This window comes from Engystomops pustulosus, unplaced genomic scaffold (assembly GCF_040894005.1).
Source record: "Engystomops pustulosus unplaced genomic scaffold, aEngPut4.maternal MAT_SCAFFOLD_85, whole genome shotgun sequence".
NCBI classification, from domain to species: domain Eukaryota; kingdom Metazoa; phylum Chordata; class Amphibia; order Anura; family Leptodactylidae; genus Engystomops; species Engystomops pustulosus.
Genome location: NW_027284972.1, coordinates 57,762 through 82,849, shown reverse-complemented (window position 1 = coordinate 82,849; position 25,088 = coordinate 57,762). Strand labels below are relative to the sequence as shown.

General features: G+C 53.8%; 1 protein-coding gene across 1 annotated transcript in view; it reads left to right on the top strand.

Annotated features, from left to right (window-relative positions):
* Positions 1-25,088, top strand: part of LOC140106894 (uncharacterized) — an 83,776-nt gene that overhangs the window by 27,320 nt on the left and 31,368 nt on the right. Inside the window, exons 5-8 of the mRNA XM_072131520.1 lie at positions 11,933-12,012; positions 12,499-12,699; positions 12,795-13,013; positions 21,948-22,052. Coding sequence (XP_071987621.1) covers positions 11,933-12,012; positions 12,499-12,699; positions 12,795-13,013; positions 21,948-22,052 — 605 coding nt within the window. The remainder of the gene's footprint in view (positions 1-11,932; positions 12,013-12,498; positions 12,700-12,794; positions 13,014-21,947; positions 22,053-25,088) is intronic.

The window sequence follows — 25,088 nt, the reverse complement described above, 5'->3', positions numbered from 1 at the left end:
GGCTCTGTAATGGGGGGTGCACCCTAATGAAAAGGGGAGGCCCTGCTACAGGTATGGGGGCTCTGTAATGGGGGGTGCACCCTAATGCAGAGGGGAGGCCCTGCTACAGGTATGGAGGGCTCTGTAATGGGGGGTGCACCCTAATGCAGAGGGGAGGACCTGCTACAGGTATGGGGGGCTCTGTAATGGGGGGTGCACCCTAATGCAGAGGGGAGGCCCTGCTACAGGTATGGGGGGCTGTGTAATGGGGGGGCGCACCCTAATGCAGAGGAGAGGCCATGCTACAGGTATGGAGGGCTCTGTAATGGGGGGGCGCACCCTAATGCAGAGGGGAGGACCTGCTACAGGTATGGAGGGCTCTGTAATGGGGGGGGGGGTGCACCCTAATGCAGAGGGGAGGACCTGGTACAGGTATGGGGGGCTCTGTAATGGGGGGGCGCACCCTAATGCAGAGGGGAGGACCTGCTACAGGTATGGGGGGCTCTGTAATGGGGGGCGCACCCTAATGCAGAGGGGAGGCCCTGCTACAGGTATGGGGGGCTCTGTAATGGGGGGGGGGTGCACCCTAATGCAGAGGGGAGGACCTGGTACAGGTATGGGGGGCTCTGTAATGGGGGGGCGCACCCTAATGCAGAGGGGAGGACCTGCTACAGGTATGGGGGGCTCTGTAATGGGGGGCGCACCCTAATGCAGAGGGGAGGCCCTGCTACAGGTATGGAGGGCTCTGTAATGGGGGGCGCACCCTAATGCAGAGGGGAGGACCTGCTACAGGTATGGGGGGCTCTGTAATGGGGGGCGCACCCTAATGCAGAGGGAAGGACCTGCTACAGGTATGGGGGGCTCTTTAATGGGGGGGCACACCCTAATGCAGAGGGGAGGCCCTGCTACAAATATGGGGGGCTCTGTAATGGGGGGGGGTGCACCCTAATGCAGAGGGGAGGACCTGGTACAGGTATGGGGGGCTCTGTAATGGGGGGGCGCACCCTAATGCAGAGGGGAGGACCTGCTACAGGTATGGGGGGCTCTGTAATGGGGGGCGCACCCTAATGCAGAGGGGAGGCCCTGCTACAGGTATGGAGGGCTCTGTAATGGGGGGCGCACCCTAATGCAGAGGGGAGGACCTGCTACAGGTATGGGGGGCTCTGTAATGGGGGGCGCACCCTAATGCAGAGGGAAGGACCTGCTACAGGTATGGGGGGCTCTGTAATGGGGGGGCGCACCCTACTGCAGAGGGGAGACCCTGCTACAGGTATGGGGGGCTCTGTAATGGGGGGTGCACCCTAATGCAGAGGGGAGACCCTGCTACAGGTATGGGGGCTCTGTAATGGGGGCCGCACCCTAATGCAGAGGGGAGGCCCTGCTACAGGTATGGGGGGCTCTGTAATGAGGGGTGCACCCTAATGCAGAGGGGAGGCCCTGCTACAGGTATGGGGGCTCTGTAATGGGGGGCGCACCCTAATGCAGAGGGGAGGACCTGCTACAGGTATGGGGGGCTCTGTAATGGGGGGTGCACCCTAGTGCAGAGGGGAGGACCTGCTACAGATATCGGGGGCTCTGTAATGGGGGGCTCACCCTAATGCAGAGGGGAGGACCTGCTACAGGTATGGGGGGCTCTGTAATGGGGGGGTGCACCCTAATGCAGAAAGGAGGTCCTGCTACAGGTATGGGGGGCTCTGTAATGGGGGGGTGCACCCTAATGCAGAGGGGAGGACCTGCTACAGGTATGGGGGGCTCTGTAATGGGGGGCGCACTCTAATGCAGAGGGGAGGACCTGCTACAGGTATGGGGGCTCTGTAATGGGGGGTGCATCCTAGTGCAGAGGGAAGGCCCTTCTACAGGTATGGGGGGCTCTGTAATGGGGGGGGCGCACCCTAATGCAGAGGGGAGGACCTGCTACAGGTATGGGGGGCTCTGTAATGGGGGGTGCATCCTAATGCAGAGGGGAGGCCCTGCTACAGGTATGGGGGGCTCTGTAATGGGGGGGTGCACCCTAATGCAGAGGGGAGGACCTGCTACAGGTATGGGGGGCTCTGTAATGGGGGGGTGCACCCTAATGCAGAGGGGAGGCCCTGCTACAGGTATGGGGGGCTCTGTAATGGGGGGGTGCACCCTAATGCAGAGGGGAGGACCTGCTACAGGTATGGGGGGCTCTGTAATGGGGGGGGCACCCTAATGCAGAGGGGAGGCCCTGCTACAGGTATGGGGGGCTCTATAATGGGGGGGGGGTGCACCCTAATGCAGAGGGGAGGCCCTGCTACAGGTATGGGGGGCTCTGTAATGGGGGGGGCACCCTAATGCAGAGGGGAGGCCCTGCTACAGGTATGGGGGGCTCTGTAATGGGGGGCGCACCCTAATGCAGAGGGGAGGACCTGCTACAGGTATGGGGGGCTCTGTAATGGGGGGGGGGTGCACCCTAATGCAGAGGGGAGGACCTGCTACAGGTATGGGGGGCTCTGTAATGGGGGGGGCACCCTAATGCAGAGGGGAGGCCCTGCTACAGGTATGGGGGGCTGTATAATGGGGGGGGGGTGCACCCTAATGCAGAGGGGAGGCCCTGCTACAGGTATGGGGGGCTCTGTAATGGGGGGGGCGCACCCTAATGCAGAGGGGAGGCCCTGCTACAGGTATGGGGGGCACTGTAATGGGGGGGTGCACCCTAATGCAGAGGGGAGGCCTTTCTACAGGTATGGGGGGCTCTGTAATGGGGGGTGCACCCTAATGCAGAGGGGAGGACCTGATACAGGTATGGGGGGCTCTTTAATGGGGGGTGCACCCTAATGCAGAGGGGAGGCCCTGCTACAGGTATGGGGGGCTCTGTAATGGGGGGCGCACCCTAATGCAGAGGGGAGGCCTTTCTACAGGTATGGGGGGCTCTGTAATGGGGGGCGCACCCTAATGCAGAGGGGAGGACCTGCTACAGGTATGGGGGGCTCTGTAATGGGGGGGTGTGCACCCTAATGCAGAGGGGAGGACCTGCTACAGGTATGGGGGGCTCTGTAATGGGGGGGGCACCCTAATGCAGAGGGGAGGCCCTGCTACAGGTATGGGGGGCTGTATAATGGGGGGGGGTGCACCCTAATGCAGAGGGGAGGCCCTGCTACAGGTATGGGGGGCTCTGTAATGGGGGGGGCGCACCCTAATGCAGAGGGGAGGCCCTGCTACAGGTATGGGGGGCACTGTAATGGGGGGGTGCACCCTAATGCAGAGGGGAGGCCTTTCTACAGGTATGGGGGGCTCTGTAATGGGGGGTGCACCCTAATGCAGAGGGGAGGACCTGATACAGGTATGGGGGGCTCTTTAATGGGGGGTGCACCCTAATGCAGAGGGGAGGCCCTGCTACAGGTATGGGGGGCTCTGTAATGGGGGGCGCACCCTAATGCAGAGGGGAGGCCTTTCTACAGGTATGGGGGGCTCTGTAATGGGGGGTTGCACCCTAATGCAGAGGGGAGGACCTGCTACAGGTATGGGGGGCTCTGTAATGGGGGGGTGCACCCTAATGCAGAGGGGAGGACCTGCTACAGGTATGGGGGGGCTCTGTAATGGGGGGGCGCACCCTAATGCAGAGGGGAGGCCCTGCTACAGGTATGGGGGGCTCTGTTATGGGGGGGTGCACCCTAATGCAGAGGGGAGGACCTGCTACAGGTATGGAGGGCTCTGTAATGGGGGGCCCACCCTTATGCAGAGGGGAGGCCCTGCTACAGGTATGGGGGCTCTGTAATGGGGGGCCCACCCTTATGCAGAGGGGAGGCCCTGCTACAAGTATGGGGGCTCTGTAATGGGGGGTGCACCCTAGTGCAGAGGGGAGGCCTTTCTACAGGTATGGGGGGCTCTGTAATGGGGGGCGCACCCTAATGCAGAGGGGAGGACCTGCTACAGGTATGGGGGGCTCTGTAATGGGGGGGTGCACCCTAATGCAGAGGGGAGGCCCTGCTACAGGTATGGGGGGCTCTGTAATGGGGGGTGCACCCTAATGCAGAGGGGAGGCCCTGCTACAGGTATGGGGGGCTCTCTAATGGGGGGTGCACCCTAGTGCAGAGGGGAGGCCCTGCTACAGGTATGGGGGGCTCTGTAATGGGGGGCACACCCTAATGCAGAGGGGAGGCCCTACTACAGGTATGGAGGGCTCTGTAATGGGGGGCGCACCCTAGTGCAGAGGGGAGGCCCTGCTACAGGTATGGAGGGCTCTGTAATGAAGGGCGCACCCTAGTGCAGAGGGGAGACCCTGCTACAGGTATGGGGGGCTCTGTACTGGGGGTGCACCCTATTGCAGAGGGGAGGCCCTGCTACAGGTATGGGGGGCTCTGTAATGGGGGGTGCACCCTATTGCAGAGGGGAGGACCTGCTACAGGTATAGGGGGCTCTGTAATGGGGGGGGGCGCACCCTAATGCAGAGGGGAGGCCCTGCTACAGGTATGGGGGGCTCTGTAATGGGGGGGGGTGCACCTTAATGCAGAGGGGAGGCCCTGCTACAGGTATGGAGGGCTCTGTAATGGGGGGGCGCACCCTAATGCAGAGGGGAGGACCTGCTACAGGTATGGGGGGCTCTGTAATGGGGGGCCCACCCTAATGCAGAGGGGAGGCCCTGCTACAGGTATGGGGGGCTCTGTAATGGGGGGTGCACCCTAATGCAGAGGGGAGGCCCTTCTACAGGTATGGGGGGCTCTGTAATGGGGGGCGTACCCTAATGCAGAAAGGAGGTCCTGCTACAGGTATGGGGGGCGCACCCTAATGCAGAGGGGAGGACCTGCTACAGGTATGGGGGGCTCTGTAATGGGGGGGGTGCACCCTAATGCAGAGGGGAGGCCCTGCTACAGGTATGGAGGGCTCTGTAATGGGGGGGCGCACCCTAATGCAGAGGGGAGGACCTGCTACAGGTATGGGGGGCTCTGTAATGGGGGGCCCACCCTAATGCAGAGGGGAGGCGCTGCTACAGGTATGGGGGGCTCTGTAATGGGGGGTGCACCCTAATGCAGAGGGGAGGACCTGCTACAGGTATGGGGGGCTCTGTAATGGGGGGCGCACCCTAATGCAGAGGCAAGGCCCTGCTACAGGTATGGGTGGCTCTGTAATGGGGGGCGCACCCTAATGCAGAGGGGAGGACCTGCTACAGGTATGGGGGGCTCTGTAATGGGGGGGTGCACCCTAATGCAGAGGGGAGGACCTGCTACAGGTATGGGGGGCTCTGTAATGGGGGGGTGCACCCTAATGCAGAGGGGAGGACCTGCTACAGGTATAGGGGGCTCTGTAATGGGGGGCCCACCCTAATGCAGAGGGGAGGCCCTGCTACAGGTATGGGGGCTCTGTAATGGGGGGTGCACCCTAATGCAGAGGGGAGGACCTGCTACAGGTATGGGGGGCTCTGTAATGGGGGGTGCACCCTAGTGCAGAGGGGAGGCCTTTCTACAGGTATAGGGGGACACTGTAATGGGGGGGTGCACCCTAATGCAGAGGGGAGGACCTGCTACAGGTATGGGGGGCTCTGTAATGGGGGGGTGCACCCTAATGCAGAGGGGAGGCCCTGCTACAGGTATGGGGGGCTCTGTAATGGGGGGTGCACCCTAATGCAGAGGGGAGGCCCTGCTACAGGTATGGGGGGGCTCTGTAATGGGGGGGTGCACCCTAATGCAGAGGGGAGGACCTGCTACAGGTATGGGGGGCTCTGTAATGGAGGGGTGCACCCTAATGCAGAGGGGAGGCCCTGCTACAGGTATGGGGGGCTCTGTAATGGGGGGGTGCACCCTAATGCAGAGGGGAGGCCCTGCTACAGGTATGGGTGGCTCTGTAATGGGGGGGTGCACCCTAATGCAGAGGGGAGATCCTGCTACAGGTATGGGGGGCTCTGTAATGGGGGGTGCACCCTAATGCAGAGGGGAGGCCCTGCTACAGGTATGGGGGGCTCTGTAATGGGGGGGTGCACCCTAATGCAGAGGGGAGGCCCTGCTACAGGTATGGGTGGCTCTGTAATGGGGGGGTGCACCCTAATGCAGAGGGGAGATCCTGCTACAGGTATGGGGGGCTCTGTAATGGGGGGTGCACCCTAATGCAGAGGGGAGGCCCTGCTACAGGTATGGGGGGCTCTCTAATGAGGGGTGCACCCTAGTGCAAAGGGGAGGCCCTGCTACAGGTATGGGGGGCTCTGTAATGGGGGGCACACCCTAATGCAGAGGGGAGGACCTGCTACAGGTATGGGGGGCTCTGTAATGGGGGGGGGGGTGCACCCTAATGCAGAGGGGAGGACCTGCTACAAGTATAGGGGGCTCTGTAATGGGGGGCCCACCCTAATGCAGAGGGGAGGCCCTGCTACAGGTATGGGGGCTCTGTAATGGGGGGTGCACCCTAATGCAGAGGGGAGGCCCTGCTACAGGTATGGAGGGCTCTGTAATGGGGGGCGCACCCTAGTGCAGAGGGGAGGCCCTGCTACAGGTATGGAGGGCTCTGTAATGGGGGGATGCACCCTAGTGCAGAGGGGAGACCCTGCTACAGGTTTGGGGGGCTCTGTAATGGGGGGTGCACCCTATTGCAGAGGGGAGGCCCTGCTACAGGTATGGGGGGCTCTGTAATGGGGGGTGCACCCTATTGCAGAGGGGAGGCCCTGCTACAGGTATGGGGGGCTCTGTAATGGGGGGCGCACCCTAATGCAGAGAAGAGGACCTGCTACAGGTATAGGGGGCTCTGTAATGGGGGGGGGGCGCACCCTACTGCAGAGGCAAGGCCCTGCTACAGGTATGGGGGGCTCTTTAATGGGGGGCGCACCCTAATGCAGAGGGGAGGACCTGCTACAGGTATGGGGGGCTCTGTAATGGGGGGGCGCACCCTAATGCAGAGGAGAGGCCCTGCTACAGGTATGGGGGGCTCTGTAATGGGGGGGGGCGCACCCTAATGCAGAGGGGAGGCCCTGCTACAGGTATGGAGGGCTCTGTAATGGGGGGGTGCACCCTAATGCAGAAAGGAGGTCCTGCTACAGGTATGGGAGGCTCTGTAATGGGGGGGGTGCACCCTAATGCAGAGGGGAGGACCTGCTACAGGTATGGGGGGCTCTGTAATGGGGGGGGTGCACCCTAATGCAGAGGGGAGGCCCTGCTACAGGTATGCAGGGCTCTGTAATGGGGGGGCGCACCCTAATGCAGAGGGGAGGACCTGCTACAGGTATGGGGGGCTCTGTAATGGGGGGCGCACCCTAATGCAGAGGGGAGGTCCTGCTACAAGTATGGGGGGCTCTGTAATGAAGGGGCCCTGCTACAGGTATGGGGGGCTCTGTAATGGGGGGCGCACCCTAATGCAGAGGGGAGTACCTGCTACAGGTATGGGGGGCTCTGTAATGGGGGGTGCACCCTAATGCAGAGGGGAGGACCTTCTACAGGTATGGGGGGCTCTGTAATGGGGGGGGTGCACCCTAATGCAGAGGGGAGGACCTGCTACAGGTATGGGGGGCTCTGTAATGGGGGGCGCACCCTAATGCAGAGGGGAGGACCTGCTACAGGTATGGGGGCTCTGTAATGGGGGGGTGCACCCTAATGCAGAGGGGAGGCCCTGCTACAGGTATGGGGGGCTCTCTAATGGGGGGGGTGCACCCTAATGCAGAGGGGAGGACCTGCTACAGGTATGGGGGGCTCTGTAATGGGGGGCCCACCCTAATGCAGAGGGGAGGACCTGCTACAGGTATGGGGGGCTCTGTAATGGGGGGGGTGCACCCTAATGCAGAGGGGAGGGCCTGCTACAAGTATGGGGGGCTCTGTAATGGGGGGCGCACCCTAATGCAGAGGGGAGGACCTGCTACAGGTATGGGGGCTCTGTAATGGGGGGTGCACCCTAATGCAGAGGGGAGGCCCTGCTACAGGTATGGAGGGCTCTGTAATGGGGGGGTGCACCCTAATGCAGAGGGGAGGCCCTGCTACAGGTATGGAGGGCTCTGTAATGGGGGGGTGCACCCTAATGCAGAGGGGAGGCCCTGCTACAGGTATGGGGGGCTCTCTAATGGGGGGGTGCACCCTAATGCAGAGGGGAGGACCTGCTACAGGTATGGGGGGCTCTGTAATGGGGGGCCCACCCTAATGCAGAGGGGAGGCCCTGCTACAGGTATGGGGGCTCTGTAATGGGGGGCGCACCCTAATGCAGAGGGGAGGACCTGCTACAGGTATGGGGGCCTCTGTAATGGGGGGTGCACCCTAGTGCAGAGGGGAGGACCTGCTACAGGTATGGGGGGGCTCTGTAATGGGGGGGTGCACCCTAATGCAGAGGGGAGGCCCTGCTACAGGTATGGGGGGCTCTGTAATGGGGGGCGCACCCTAATGCAGAGGGGAGGCCCTGCTACAGGTATGGGGGGCTCTGTAATGGGGGGCGCACCCTAATGCAGAGGGGAGGCCCTGCTACAGGTATGGAGGGCTCTGTAATGGGGGGCGCACCCTAATGCAGAGGGGAGGACCTGCTACAGGTATGGGGGGCTCTGTAATGGGGGGCGCACCCTAATGCAGAGGGAAGGACCTGCTACAGGTATGGGGGGCTCTGTAATAGGGGGGCGCACCCTACTGCAGAGGGGAGACCCTGCTACAGGTATGGGGGGCTCTGTAATGGGGGGCGCACCCTAATGCAGAGGGGAGACCCTGCTACAGGTATGGGGGCTCTGTAATGGGGGCCGCACCCTAATGCAGAGGGGAGGCCCTGCTACAGGTATGGGGGGCTCTGTAATGAGGGGTGCACCCTAATGCAGAGGGGAGGCCCTGCTACAGGTATGGGGGCTCTGTAATGGGGGGTGCACCCTAATGCAGAGGGGAGGACCTGCTACAGGTATGGGGGGCTCTGTAATGGGGGGTGCACCCTAATGCAGAGGGGAGGACCTGCTACAGGTATGGGGGGCTCTGTAATGGGGGGCGCACCCTAATGCAGAGGGGAGGACCTGCTACAGGTATGGGGGCTCTGTAATGGGGGGTGCACCCTAGTGCAGAGGGAAGGCCCTGCTACAGGTATGGGGGCTCTGTAATGGGGGGGTGCACCCTAATGCAGAGGGGAGGCCCTGCTACAGGTATGGGGGGCTCTGTAATGGGGGGGTGCACCCTAATGCAGAGGGGAGGACCTGCTACAGGTATGGGGGGCTCTGTAATGGGGGGGCGCACCCTAATGCAGGCGGAGGCCCTGCTACAGGTATGGGGGGCTCTGTAATGGGGGGGTGCACCCTAATGCAGAGGGGAGTACCTGCTACAGGTATGGGGGGCTCTGTAATGGGGGGTGCACCCTAATGCAGAGGGGAGGCCTTTCTACAGGTATGGGGGGCTCTGTAATGGGGGGCGCACCCTAATGCAGAGGGGAGGACCTGCTACAGGTATGGGGGGCTCTGTAATGGGGGGGCGCACCCTAATGCAGAGGGGAGGTCCTGCTACAGGTATGGGGGGCTCTGTAATGGGGGGCGCACCCTAATGCAGAGGGGAGGACCTGCTACAGGTATGGGGGGCTCTGTAATGGGGGGGCGCACCCTAATGCAGAGGGGAGGTCCTGCTACAGGTATGGGGGGCTCTGTAATAGGGGAGGCACCCTAATGCAGAGGGGAGGCCCTGCTACAGGTATGGGGGGCTCTGTAATGGGGGGGTGCACCCTAATGCAGAGGGGAGGACCTGCTACAGGTATGGGGGGCTCTGTAATGGGTGGGTGTACCCTAGTGCAGAGGGAAGACCCTGCTACAGGTATGGGGGGCTCTGTAATGGGGGGTGCACCCGAATGCAGAGGGGAGACCCTGCTACAGGTATGGGGGGCTCTGTAATGGGGGGGTGCACCCTAATGCAGAGGGGAGACCCTGCTACAGGTATGGGGGGCTCTGTAATGGGGGGCCCACCCTAATGCAGAGGGGAGACCCTGCTACAGGTATGGGGGGCTCTGTAATGGGGTGTGCACCCTAATGCAGAGGGGAGGCCTTTCTACAGGTATAGGGGGACACTAATGGGGGGGTGCACCCTAATGCAGAGGGGAGGACCTGCTACAGGTATGGGGGGCTCTGTAATGGGGTGTGCACCCTAGTGCAGAGGGGAGACCCTGCTACAGGTATGGGGGGCTCTGTAATGGGGTGTGCACCCTAGTGCAGAGGGGAGACCCTGCTACAGGTATGGGGGGCTCTGTAATAGGGGGTGCACCCTAATGCAGAGGGGAGGCCCTGCTACAGGTATGGGGGGCTGTGTAATGGGGGGGGGGTGCACCCTAATGCAGAGGGGAGGCCCTGCTACAGGTATGGGGGCTCTGTAATGGGGGGGGGTGCACCCTAATGCAGAGGGGAGGACCTGCTACAAGTATGGGGGCTCTGTAATGGGGGGCGCACCCTAATGCAGAGGGGAGGCCTTTCTACAGGTATGGGGGGCTCTGTAATGGGGGGGTGCACCCTAATGCAGAGGGGAGGCCCTGCTACAGGTATGGGGGGCTCTGTAATGGGGGCCGCACCCTAATGCAGAGGGGAGGCCTTTCTACAGGTATGGGGGGCTCTGTAATGGGGGGCGCACCCTAATGCAGAGGGGAGGACCTGCTACAGGTATGGGGGGCTCTGTAATGGGGGGTGCACCCTAATGCAGAGGGGAGGACCTGCTACAGGTATGGGGGGCTCTGTAATGGGGGGGTGCACCCTAGTGCAGTGGGAAGGCCCTGCTACAGGTATGGGGGGCTCTGTAATAGGGGGTGCACCCTAATGCAGAGGGGAGGACCTGCTACAGGTATGGGGGGCTCTGTAATGGGGGGTGCACCCTTATGCAGAGGGAAGGCCCTGCTACAGGTATGGGGGGCACTTTAATGGGGGGGTGCACCCTAATGCAGAGGGGAGGACCTGCTACAGGTATGGGGGGCTCTGTAATGGGGGGTGCACCCTAATGCAGAGGGGAGGACCTGCTACAGGTATGGGGGGCTCTGTAATGGGGGGTGCACCCTTATGCAGAGGGGAGGCCCTGCTACAGGTATGGGGGGCACTTTAATGGGGGGGTGCACCCTAATGCAGAGGGGAGGACCTGCTACAGGTATGGGGGGCTCTGTAATGGGGGGGTGCACCCTAATGCAGAGGGGAGACCCTGCTACAGGTATGGGGGGCTCTGTAATGGGGGGGGGTGCACCCTAATGCAGAGGGGAGGACCTGCTACAGGTATGGGGGGCTCTGTAATGGGGGGCGCACCCTTATGCAGAGGGGAGGCCCTGCTACAGGTATGGGGGGCTCTGTAATAGGGGGTGCACCCTAATGCAGAGGGGAGGACCTGCTACAGGTATGGGGGGCTCTGTAATGGGGGGTGCACCCTTATGCAGAGGGAAGGCCCTGCTACAGGTATGGGGGGCACTTTAATGGGGGGGTGCACCCTAATGCAGAGGGGAGGACCTGCTACAGGTATGGGGGGCTCTGTAATGGGGGGTGCACCCTAATGCAGAGGGGAGGACCTGCTACAGGTATGGGGGGCTCTGTAATGGGGGGTGCACCCTTATGCAGAGGGGAGGCCCTGCTACAGGTATGGGGGGCACTTTAATGGGGGGGTGCACCCTAATGCAGAGGGGAGGACCTGCTACAGGTATGGGGGGCTCTGTAATGGGGGGTGCACCCTAATGCAGAGGGGAGGACCTGCTACAGGTATGGGGGGCTCTGTAATGGGGGGCGCACCCTTATGCAGAGGGGAGGCCCTGCTACAGGTATGGAGGGCTCTGTAATGGGGGGTGCACCCTAATGCAGAGGGGAGGACCTGCTACAGGTATGGGGGGCTCTGTAATGGGGGGGCGCACCCTAGTGCAGAGGGAAGGCCCTGCTACAGGTATGGGGGGCACTTTAATGGGGGGGTGCACCCTAATGCAGAGGGGAGGCCCTGCTACAGGTATGGGGGACTCTGTAATGGGGGGTGCACCCTAGTGCAGAGGGAAGGCCCTGCTACAGGTATGGGGAGCGCAGCCTAATGCAGAGGGGCCGGGGTCACCCCCATGTGTCTTTCAGGTGCATCCAAGTCCACGAGAAATATCAGACGAGACCTGGAAGGAAACAGTCAGCAGGCAGCACCGGCACCGACCACAGAGGTAGGTCACAACATGGCCGGGGCAGGGGTCACCACATGGCCGGGGCAGGGGTCACCACATGGCCGGGGCAGGGGTCACCACATGGCCGGGGCAGGGGTCACCACATGGCCGGGGCAGGGGTCACCACATGGCCGGGGCAGGGGTCACCACATGGCCGGGGCAGGGGTCACCACATGGCCGGGGCAGGGGTCACCACATGGCCGGGGCAGGGGTCACCACATGGCCGGGGCATGGGTCACCACATGGCCGGGGCAGGGGTCACCACATGGCCGGGGCAGGGGTCACCACATGGCCGGGGCAGGGGTCACCACATGGCCGGGGCAGGGGTCACCACATGGCCGGGGCAGGGGTCACCACATGGCCGGGGCAGGGGTCACCACATGGCTGGGGCAGGGGTCACCACATGGCCGGGGCAGGGGTCACCACATGGCCGGGGCAAAGCCCCCACCAGGCGCTTGTCACTACTAATGGCAGATGATACTGCAGGGAACGAGGAAGAGATTAGAGGGAACATTGCGACCCAAACGGGTCACCCGAACAAGCATCGCCCCGCGCCCCCGGGCACCCAGCCCCCCACCACAGCGAGGAGAAGGAGGAGGAGGAGAAAGAAGCCCCCCAGGATAGAAGCATCTGACTCCGACCAAGAAAACCAACTCCAGGACACAAAGCAACGGAGCCGGAGAAAAGGTGAGAGCCGGCACCAGCTACACCCCCAATCCAGAACCCCCCAACATTGTGCTGTGCTCTAGAACCGTCTAAACCCACAAATACCTAATCCCCAGGTTCTAGAACAAGCAGCAAGAGCAAAGAGAAGACAAGAAGTGACCGACCTGAGAATAGACCCCGACCCGCAGAACCGCACAGAACTGGGCCAGCACACAAACCAAGCCCAACCGATAGTGGACCTATCATAAGAGCAGAACCAGAACCGGAACACGCACCAGAGGAACCGCAGCACAATAACAGCAAGAGGAACAGGGAGAAGGAGAACAAGGAAAGAGGTAAAACCACCACTAGGGGGAGCTCACTACATACACATTATACACCACCACTAGGGGGAGCTCACTACATACAGATTATACACCACCACTAGGAGGAGATCACTACATACAGATTATACACCACCACTAGGGGGAGATCACTACATACACATTATACACCACCACTAGGAGGAGATCACTACATACAGATTATACACCACCACTAGGGGGAGATCACTACATACACATTATACACCACCACTAGGAGGAGATCACTACATACAGATTATAAACCACCACTAGGAGGAGATCACTACATACACATTATACACCACCACTAGGAGGAGATCACTACATACACATTATACACCACCACTAGGGGGAGATCACTACATACAGATTATACACCACCACTAGGGGGAGATCACTACATACACATTATACACCACCACTAGGAGGAGATCACTACATACAGATTATAAACCACCACTAGGAGGAGATCACTACATACACATTATACACCACCACTAGGAGGAGATCACTACATACAGATTATACACCACCACTAGGAGGAGATCACTACGTACAGATTATACACCACCACTAGGGGGAGATCACTACATACACATTATACACCACCACTAGGAGGAGATCACTACATACACATTATACACCACCACTAGGGGGAGCTCACTACATACACATTATACACCACCACTAGGGGGAGCTCACTACATACACATTATACACCACCACTAGGGGGAGATCACTACATACACATTATACACCACCACTAGGAGGAGATCACTACATACACATTATACACCACCACTAGGGGGGGGAGCACTACATACACATTATACACCACCACTAGGAGGAGATCACTACATACACATTATACACCACCACTAGGGGGAGATCACTACATACACATTATACACCACCACTAGGGGGAGATCACTACATACACATTATACACCACCACTAGGGGGAGATCACTACATACACATTATACACCACCACTAGGAGGAGATCACTACATACAGATTATACACCACCACTAGGGGGAGATCACTACATACACATTATACACCACCACTAGGAGGAGATCACTACATACAGATTATACACCACCACTAGGAGGAGATCACTACATACACATTATACACCACCACTAGGGGGAGATCACTACATACAGATTATACATCACCACTAGGGGGAGATCACTATATACAGATTATACACCACCACTAGGAGGAGATCACTACATACAGATTATACACCACCACTAGGGGGAGATCACTACATACAGATTATACATCACCACTAGGGGGAGATCACTACATACACATTATACACCACCACTAGGAGGAGATCACTACATACAGATTATACACCACCACTAGGGGGAGATCACTACATACACATTATACACCACCACTAGGGGGAGATCACTACATACACATTATACACCACCACTAGGAGGAGATCACTACATACACATTATACACCACCACTAGGAGGAGATCACTACATACACATTATACACCACCACTAGGAGGAGATCACTACATACACATTATACACCACCACTAGGGGGCGATCACTACATACAGATTATACACCACCACTAGGGGGAGATCACTACATACACATTATACACCATCACTAGGGGGAGATCACTACATACACATTATACACCACCACTAGGGGGAGATCACTACATACAGATTATACACCACCACTAGGAGGAGATCACTACATACACATTATACACCACCACTAGGAGGAGATCACTACATACACATTATACACCACCACTAGGAGGAGATCACTACATACACATTATACACCACCACTAGGGGGGAGATCACTACATACACATTATACACCACCACTAGGGGGAGATCACTACATACAGATTATACACCACCACTAGGAGGAGCTCACTACATACAGATTATACACCACCACTAGGAGGAGATCACTACATACAGATTATACACCACCACTAGGGGGAGATCACTACATACACATTATACACCACCACTGGGGGGAGATCACTACATACAGATTATACACCACCACTAGGAGGAGATCACTACATACACATTATACATCACCACTAGGAGGAGATCACTACATACACATTATACACCACCACTAGGGGGAGATCACTACATACACATTATACACCACCACTAGGGGGAGATCACTACATACAGATTATACATCACCACTAGGAGGAGATCACTACATACAGATTATACACCACCACTAGGGGGAGATCACTACATACAGATTATATACCACCACTAGGAGGAGATCACTACATACACATTATACACCACCACTAGGGGGAGATCACTACATACACATTATACACCACCACTAGGGGGAGATCACTGCATACAGATTATACACCACCACTAGGGGGAGGTCACTACATACAGATTATACACCACCACTAGGAGGAGATCACTACATACACATTATACACCACCACTAGGGGGAGATCACTACATACAGATTATACACCACTACTAGGAGGAGATCACTACATGCAGATTATACACCACCACTAGGAGGAGCTCACTACATGCAGATTATACACCACCACTCGGGGGAGATCACTACATACAGATTATACACCACCACTAGGAGGAGATCATTACATACACATTATACACCACCACTAGGGGGAGATCACTACATACACATTATACACCACCACTAGGAGGAGATCACTACATACACATTATACATCACCACTAGGGGGAGATCACTACATACACATTATACACCACCACTAGGGGGAGATCACTACATACAGATTATACACCACCACTAGGGGGAGATCACTACATACACATTATACACCACCACTAGGGGGAGATCACTACATACACATTATACACCACCACTAGGCGGAGATCACTACATACAGATTATACACCACCACTAGGAGGAGATCACTACATACAGATTATAAACCACCACTAGGAGGAGATCACTACATACACATTATACACCACCACTAGGAGGAGATCACTACATACACATTATACACCACCACTAGGAGGAGATCACTACATACAGATTATAAACCACCACTAGGGGGAGATCACTACATACACATTATACACCACCACTAGGAGGAGATCACTACATACAGATTATAAACCACCACTAGGAGGAGATCACTACATACACATTATACACCACCACTAGGAGGAGATCACTACATACAGATTATACACCACCACTAGGAGGAGATCACTACGTACAGATTATACACCACCACTAGGGGGAGATCACTACATACACATTATACACCACCACTAGGAGGAGATCACTACATACACATTATACACCACCACTAGGAGGAGATCACTACATACAGATTATACGCCACCACTAGGGGGAGATCACTACATACAGATTATACATCACCACTAGGGGGAGATCACTACATACACATTATACACCACCACTAGGAGGAGATCACTACATACAGATTATACACCACCACTAGGGGGAGATCACTACATACACATTATACACCATCACTAGGGGGAGATCACTACATACACATTATACACCACCACTAGGGGGAGATCACTACATACAGATTACACACCACCACTAGGAGGAGATCACTACATACAGATTATACACCACCACTAGGAAGAGATCACTACATACACATTATACACCACCACTAGGAGGAGATCACTACATACACATTATACACCACCACTAGGGGGGAGATCACTACATACACATTATACACCACCACTAGGGGGAGATCACTACATACAGATTATACACCACCACTAGGAGGAGCTCACTACATACACATTATACACCACCACTAGGAGGAGATCACTATATACAGATTATACACCACCACTAGGAGGAGCTCACTACATACACATTATACACCACCACTAGGGGGAGATCACTACATACACATTATACACCACCACTAGGGGGAGATCACTACATACACATTATACACCACCACTAGGAGGAGATCACTACATACACATTATACACCACCACTAGGAGGAGATCACTACATACAGATTATACACCACCACTAAAAGGAGCTCACTACATACAGATTATACACCACCACTAGGAGGAGATCACTACATACACATTATACATCACCACTAGGAGGAGCTCACTACATACACATTATACACCACCACTAGGAGGAGATCACTACATACACATTATACATCACCACTAGGAGGAGCTCACTACATACACATTATACACCACCACTAGGGGGAGATCACTACATACACATTATACACCACCACTAGGGGGAGATCACTACATACAGATTATACATCACCACTAGGAGGAGATCACTACATACAGATTATACACCACCACTAGGGGGAGATCACTACACACAGATTATATACCACCACTAGGAGGAGATCACTACATACACATTATACACCACCACTAGGGGGAGATCACTACATACACATTATACACCACCACTAGGGGGAGATCACTACATACAGATTATACACCACCACTAGGGGGAGATCACTACATACAGATTATACACCACCACTAGGGGGAGGTCACTACATACAGATTATACACCACCACTAGGAGGAGATCACTACATACACATTATACACCACCACTAGAAGGAGATCACTACATACACATTATACACCACCACTAGGGGGAGATCACTACATACAGATTATACACCACCACTAGGGGGAGATCACTACATACACATTATACACCACCACTAGGAGGAGATCACTACATACACATTATACACCACCACTAGGAGGAGATCACTACATACACATTATACACCACCACTTGGGGGAGATCACTACATACAGATTATACACCACTACTAGGAGGAGATCACTACATGCAGATTATACACCACCACTAGGAGGAGCTCACTACATGCAGATTATACACCACCACTAGGGGGAGATCACTACATACAGATTATACACCACCACTAGGAGGAGATCATTACATACACATTATACACCACCACTAGGGGGAGATCACTACATACACATTATACACCACCACTAGGAGGAGATCACTACATACACATTATACACCACCACTAGGCGGAGATCACTACATACAGATTATACACCACCACTAGGAGGAGATCACTACATACAGATTATAAACCACCACTAGGAGGAGATCACTACATACACATTATACACCACCACTAGGAGGAGATCACTACATACACATTATACACCACCACTAGGAGGAGATCACTACATACACATTATACACCACCACTAGGGGGAGATCACTACATACAGATTATACACCACCACTAGGAGGAGATCACTACATACACATTATACACCACCACTAGGGGGAGATCACTACATACACATTATACACCACCACTAGGAGGAGATCACTACATACAGATTATACACCACCACTAGGAGGAGATCACTATATACAGATTATACACCACCACTAGGAGGAGCTCACTACATACACATTATACACCACCACTAGGGGGAGATCACTACATACACATTATACACCACCACTAGGAGGAGATCACTACATACACATTATACACCACCACTAGGGGAAGCTCACTACATACACATTATACACCACCACTAGGGGGAGATCACTACATACAGATTATACACCACCACTAGGGGGAGATCACTACATACACATTATACACCACCACTAGGGGGAGATCACTACATACACATTATACACCACCACTAGGGGGAGATCACTACATACACATTATACACCACCACTAGGGGGAGATCACTACATACACATTATACACCACCACTAGGGGGAGATCACTACATACACATTATACACCACCACTAGGGGGAGATCACTACATACACATTATACACCACCACTAGGAGGAGATCACTACATACACATTATACACCACCACTAGGAGGAGATCACTACATACAGATTATACACCACCACTAAAAGGAGCTCACTACATACAGATTATACACCACCACTAGGAGGAGATCACTACATACACATTATACATCACCACTAGGGGGAGATCACTACATACACATTATACACCACCACTAGGAGGAGATCACTACATACACATTATACACCACCACTAGCGGGAGATCACTACATACACATTATACACCATCACTAGGGGGAGATCACTACATACACATTATACACCACCACTAGGGGGAGATCACTACATACAGATTATACACCACCACTAGGAGGAGATCACTACATACACATTATACACCACCACTAGGAGGAGATCACTACATACAGATTATACACCACCACTAGGAGGAGATCACTACATACACATTATACATCACCACTAGGAGGAGATCACTACATACAGATTATACACCACCACTAGGGGGAGATCACTACATACACATTATACACCACCACTAGGAGGAGATCACTACATACACATTATACACCACCACTAGGGGGAGATCACTACATACACATTATACACCACCACTAGGGGGAGATCACTACATACAGATTATACACCACCACTAGGGGGATATCACTACATACAGATTATACACCACCACTAGGGGGAGATCACTACATACACATTATACACCACCACTAGGGGGAGATCACTACATACACATTATACACCACCACTAGGGGGAGATCACTACATACACATTATACACCACCACTAGGAGGAGATCACTACATACACATTATACACCACCACTAGGAGGAGATCACTACATACACATTATACACCACCACTAGGAGGAGATCACTACATACACATTATACACCACCACTAGGAGGAGATCACTACATACACATTATACACCACCACTAGGGGGAGATCACTACATACACATTATACACCACCACTAGGGGGGAGATCACTACATACACATTATACACCACCACTAGGGGGAGATCACTACATACACATTATACACCACCACTAGGGGGGAGATCACTACATACACATTATACACCACCACTAGGGGGAGATCACTACATACACATTATACACCACCACTAGGGGGAGATCACTACATACACATTATACACCACCACTAGGAGGAGATCACTACATACACATTATACACCACCACTAGGAGGAGATCACTACATACACATTATACACCACCACTAGGGGGAGATCACTACATACAGATTATACACCACCACTAGGAGGAGCTCACTACATACACATTATACACCACCACTAGGAGGAGATCACTACATACACATTATACACCACCACTAGGAGGAGCTCACTACATACACATTATACACCACCACTAGGAGGAGATCACTACATACAGATTATACACCACCACTAGGGGGAGATCACTATATACACATTATACACCACCACTAGGAGGAGATCACTACATACACATTATACACCACCACTAGGGGGAGATCACTACATACAGATTATACACCACCACTAGGGGGAGATCACTTTATACAGATTATACACCACCACTAGGGGGAGATCACTACATACACATTATACACCACCACTAGGGGGAGATCACTACATACAGATTATACACCACCACTAGGGGGAGATCACTACATACACATTATACACCACCACTAGGAGGAGCTCACTACATACACATTATACACAACCACTAGGGGGAGATCACTACATACACATTATACACCACCACTAGGAGGAGATCACTACATACACATTATACACCACCACTAGGAGGAGATCACTACATACACATTATACACCACCACTAGGGGGAGATCACTACATACACATTATACACCACCACTAGGAGGAGATCACTACATACAGATTATACACCACCACAAGGAGGAGATCACTACATACACATTATACACCACCACTAGGAGGAGATCACTACATACACATTATACACCACCACTAGGGGGAGATCACTACATACACATTATACACCACCACTAGGGGGCGATCACTACATACACATTATACACCACCACTAGGGGGAGATCACTACATACAGATTATACACCACCACTAGGAGGAGCTCACTACATACACATTATACACCACCACTAGGGGGAGATCACTACATACACATTATACACCACCACTAGGAGGAGATCACTACATACAGATTATACACCACCACTAGGAGGAGATCACTACATACACATTATACACCACCACTAGGGGGAGATCACTACATACACATTATACACTACCACTAGGGGGAGATCACTACATACACATTATACACCACCACTAGGGGGAGATCACTACATACACATTATACACAACCACTAGGAGGAGATCACTACATACAGATTATACACCACCACTAGGGGGAGATCACTACATACACATTATACACCACCACTAGGAGGAGATCACTACATACACATTATACACCACCACTAGGGGGAGATCACTACATACACATTATACATCACCACTAGGGGGAGCTCACTACATACACATTATACACCACCACTAGGAGGAGATCACTACATACAGATTATACACCACCACTAGGGGGAGATCACTACATACACATTATACACCACCACTAGGGGGAGATCACTACATACACATTATACACCACCACTAGGAGGAGATCACTACATACACATTATACACCACCACTAGGAGGAGCTCACTACATACACATTATACACCACCACTAGGAGGAGATCACTACATACACATTATACACCACCACTAGGAGGAGATCACTACATACACATTATACACCACCACTAGGGGGAGATCACTACATACAGATTATACACTACCACTAGGGGGAGATCACTACATACACATTATACACCACCACTAGGGGGAGCTCACTGCATACACATTATACACCACCACTAGGGGGAGATCACTACATTCAGGGTCTGTATACACATTCAGTAATCTCTTCCATTCTGCAGGGCTGGAGATTCACCAAAGACTAATTGCAGTCATCAGAGATCGGACATCACACTCCGACGTGGAGCAGAGCGATTCCAGCGAGAGCAGCGACCACCACATCACCGGTACATCCACCCTAAGCGCCATAGTGATATTATACAGGAGGAGGAGGAGGGGACAGGTAGCAGTGATATTATACAGGAGGAGGAGGAGGGGACAGGTAGCAGTGATATTATACAGGAGGAGGAGGAGAGGACAGACAGCAGTGATATTATACAGGAGGAGGAGGAGAGGACAGATAGCAGTGATATTATACAGGAGGAGGAGGAGGGGACAGGTAGCAGTCATATTATACAGGAGGAGGAGGAGGGGACAGGTAGCAGTGATATTATACAGGGGGAGGGGACAGGTAGCAGTGATATTATACAGGAGGAGAGGACAGGTAGCAGTGATATTATACAGGAGGAGGGGACAGGTAGCACTCATATTATACAGGAGGAGGGGACAGGTAGCGGTGATATTATACAGGAGGAGGAGGAGGGGACAGGTAGCACTCATATTATACAGGAGGAGGAGGAGGGGACAGGTATCAGTGATATTATACAGGGGGAGGGGACAGGTATCAGTGATATTATACAGGAGGAGGAGACAGGTATCAGTGATATTATACAGGAGGAGGGGACAGGTAGCAGTGATATTATACAGGAGGAGGAGACAGGTAGCGGTGATATTATACAGGAGGAGGGGACAGGTAGCAGTGATATACAGGAGGAGGGGACAGGTAGCAGTGATATTATACAGGAGGAGGAGGAGGAGAGGACAGGTAGCAGTGATATTATACAGGAGGAGGAGACAGACGGCAGTGATATTATACAGGAGGAGGAGACAGACGGCAGTGATATTACAAAGGAGGAGGGGACAGGTAGCAGTGATATTATACAGGAGGAGGGGACAGGTAGCGGTGATATTATACAGGAGGAGGAGACAGACGGCAGTGATATTATACAGGAGGAGGAGACAGGTAGCAGTGATATTATACAGGAGGAGGAGGAGGAGACAGACGGCAGTGATATTATACAGGAGGAGGGGACAGGTAGCAGTGATATTATACAGGAGGAGGGGACAGGTAGCAGTGATATTATACAGGAGGAGGGGACAGGTAGCGGTGATATTATACAGGAGGAGGAGACAGACGGCAGTGATATTATACAGGAGGAGGAGACAGACAGCAGTGATATTATACAGGAGGAGGAGACAGACGGCAGTGATATTATACAGGAGGAGGAGACAGACAGCAGTGATATTATACATGAGGAGGAGACAGGTATCAGTGATATTATACAGGAGGAGGGGACAGGTAGCAGTGATATTATACAGGAGGAGGAGGGGGAGACAGACGGCAGTGATATTATACAGGAGGAGGGGACAGGTAGCGGTGATATTATACAGGAGGAGGGGACAGGTAGCGGTGATATTATACAGGAGGAGGGGACAGGTAGCGGTGATATTATACAGGAGGAGGGGACAGGTAGCGGTGATATTATACAGGAGGAGGAGGGGGAGACAGACGGCAGTGATATTATACAGGAGGAGGGGACAGGTAGCGGTGATATTATACAGGAGGAGGGGACAGGTAGCGGTGATATTATACAGGAGGAGGGGACAGGTAGCGGTGATATTATACAGGAGGAGGGGACAGGTAGCAGTGATATTATACAGGAGGAGGGGACAGGTATCAGTGATATTATACAGGAGGAGGGGACAGGCAGCAGTGATATTATACAGGAGGAGGGGACAGGCAGCAGTGATATTATACAGGAGGAGGGGACAGGTAGCAGTGATATTATACAGGAGGAGGGTACAGGTAGCAGTGATATTATACAGGAGGAGGAGGAGGAGGAGGAGAGGACAGGTAGCAGTGATATTATACAGGAGGAGGAGACAGACGGCAGTGATATTATACAGGATGAGGAGACAGACGGCAGTGATATTATACAGGAGGAGGAGACAGACGGCAGTGATATTAGAAAGGAGGAGGGGACAGGTAGCAGTGATATTATACAAGAGGAGGGGACAGGTAGCGGTGATATTATACAGGAGGAGGAGACAGACGGCAGTGATATTATACAGGAGGAGGAGACAGACAGCAGTGATATTATACAGGAGGAGGGGACAGACAGCAGTGATATTATACAGGAGGAGGAGACAGACGGCAATGATATTATACAGGAGGAGGAGGAGGGGACAGGTAGCAGTGATATTATACAGGAGGAGGAGGAGGAGACAGACGGCAGTGATATTATACAGGAGGAGGGGACAGGTAGCAGTGATATTATACAGGAGGAGGGGACAGGTAGCAGTGATATTATACAGGAGGAGGGGACAGGTAGCGGTGATATTATACAGGAGGAGGAGACAGACGGCAGTGATATTATACAGGAGGAGGAGACAGACAGCAGTGATATTATACAGGAGGAGGAGACAGACGGCAGTGATATTATACAGGAGGAGGAGACAGGTATCAGTGATATTATACATGAGGAGGAGACAGGTATCAGTGATATTATACAGGAGGAGGGGACAGACAGCAGTGATATTATACAGGAGGAGGGGACAGGTAGCAGTGATATTATACAGGAGGAGGGGACATGTAGCAGTGATATTATACAGGAGGAGGGGACAGGTAGCAGTGATATTATACAGGAGGAGGAGACAGACGGCAGTGATATTATACAGGAGGAGGAGACAGACGGCAGTGATATTATACAGGAGGAGGAGACAGGTAGCAGTGATATTATACAGGAGGAGAAGACAGACAGCAGTGATATTATACAGGAGGAGGGGCCAGGTAGCGGTGATATTATACAGGAGGAGGGGACAGGTAGCAGTGATATTATACAGGAGGAGGGGACAGGTAGCAGTGATATTATACAGGAGGAGGGGACAGGTAGCGGTGATATTATACAGGAGGAGGAGACAGACAGCAGTGATATTATACAGGAGGAGGGGACAGACAGCAGTGATATTATACAGGAGGAGGAGACAGACGGCAATGATATTATACAGGAGGAGGAGGAGGGGACAGGTAGCAGTGATATTATACAGGAGGAGGAGGAGGAGACAGACGGCAGTGATATTATACAGGAGGAGGGGACAGGTAG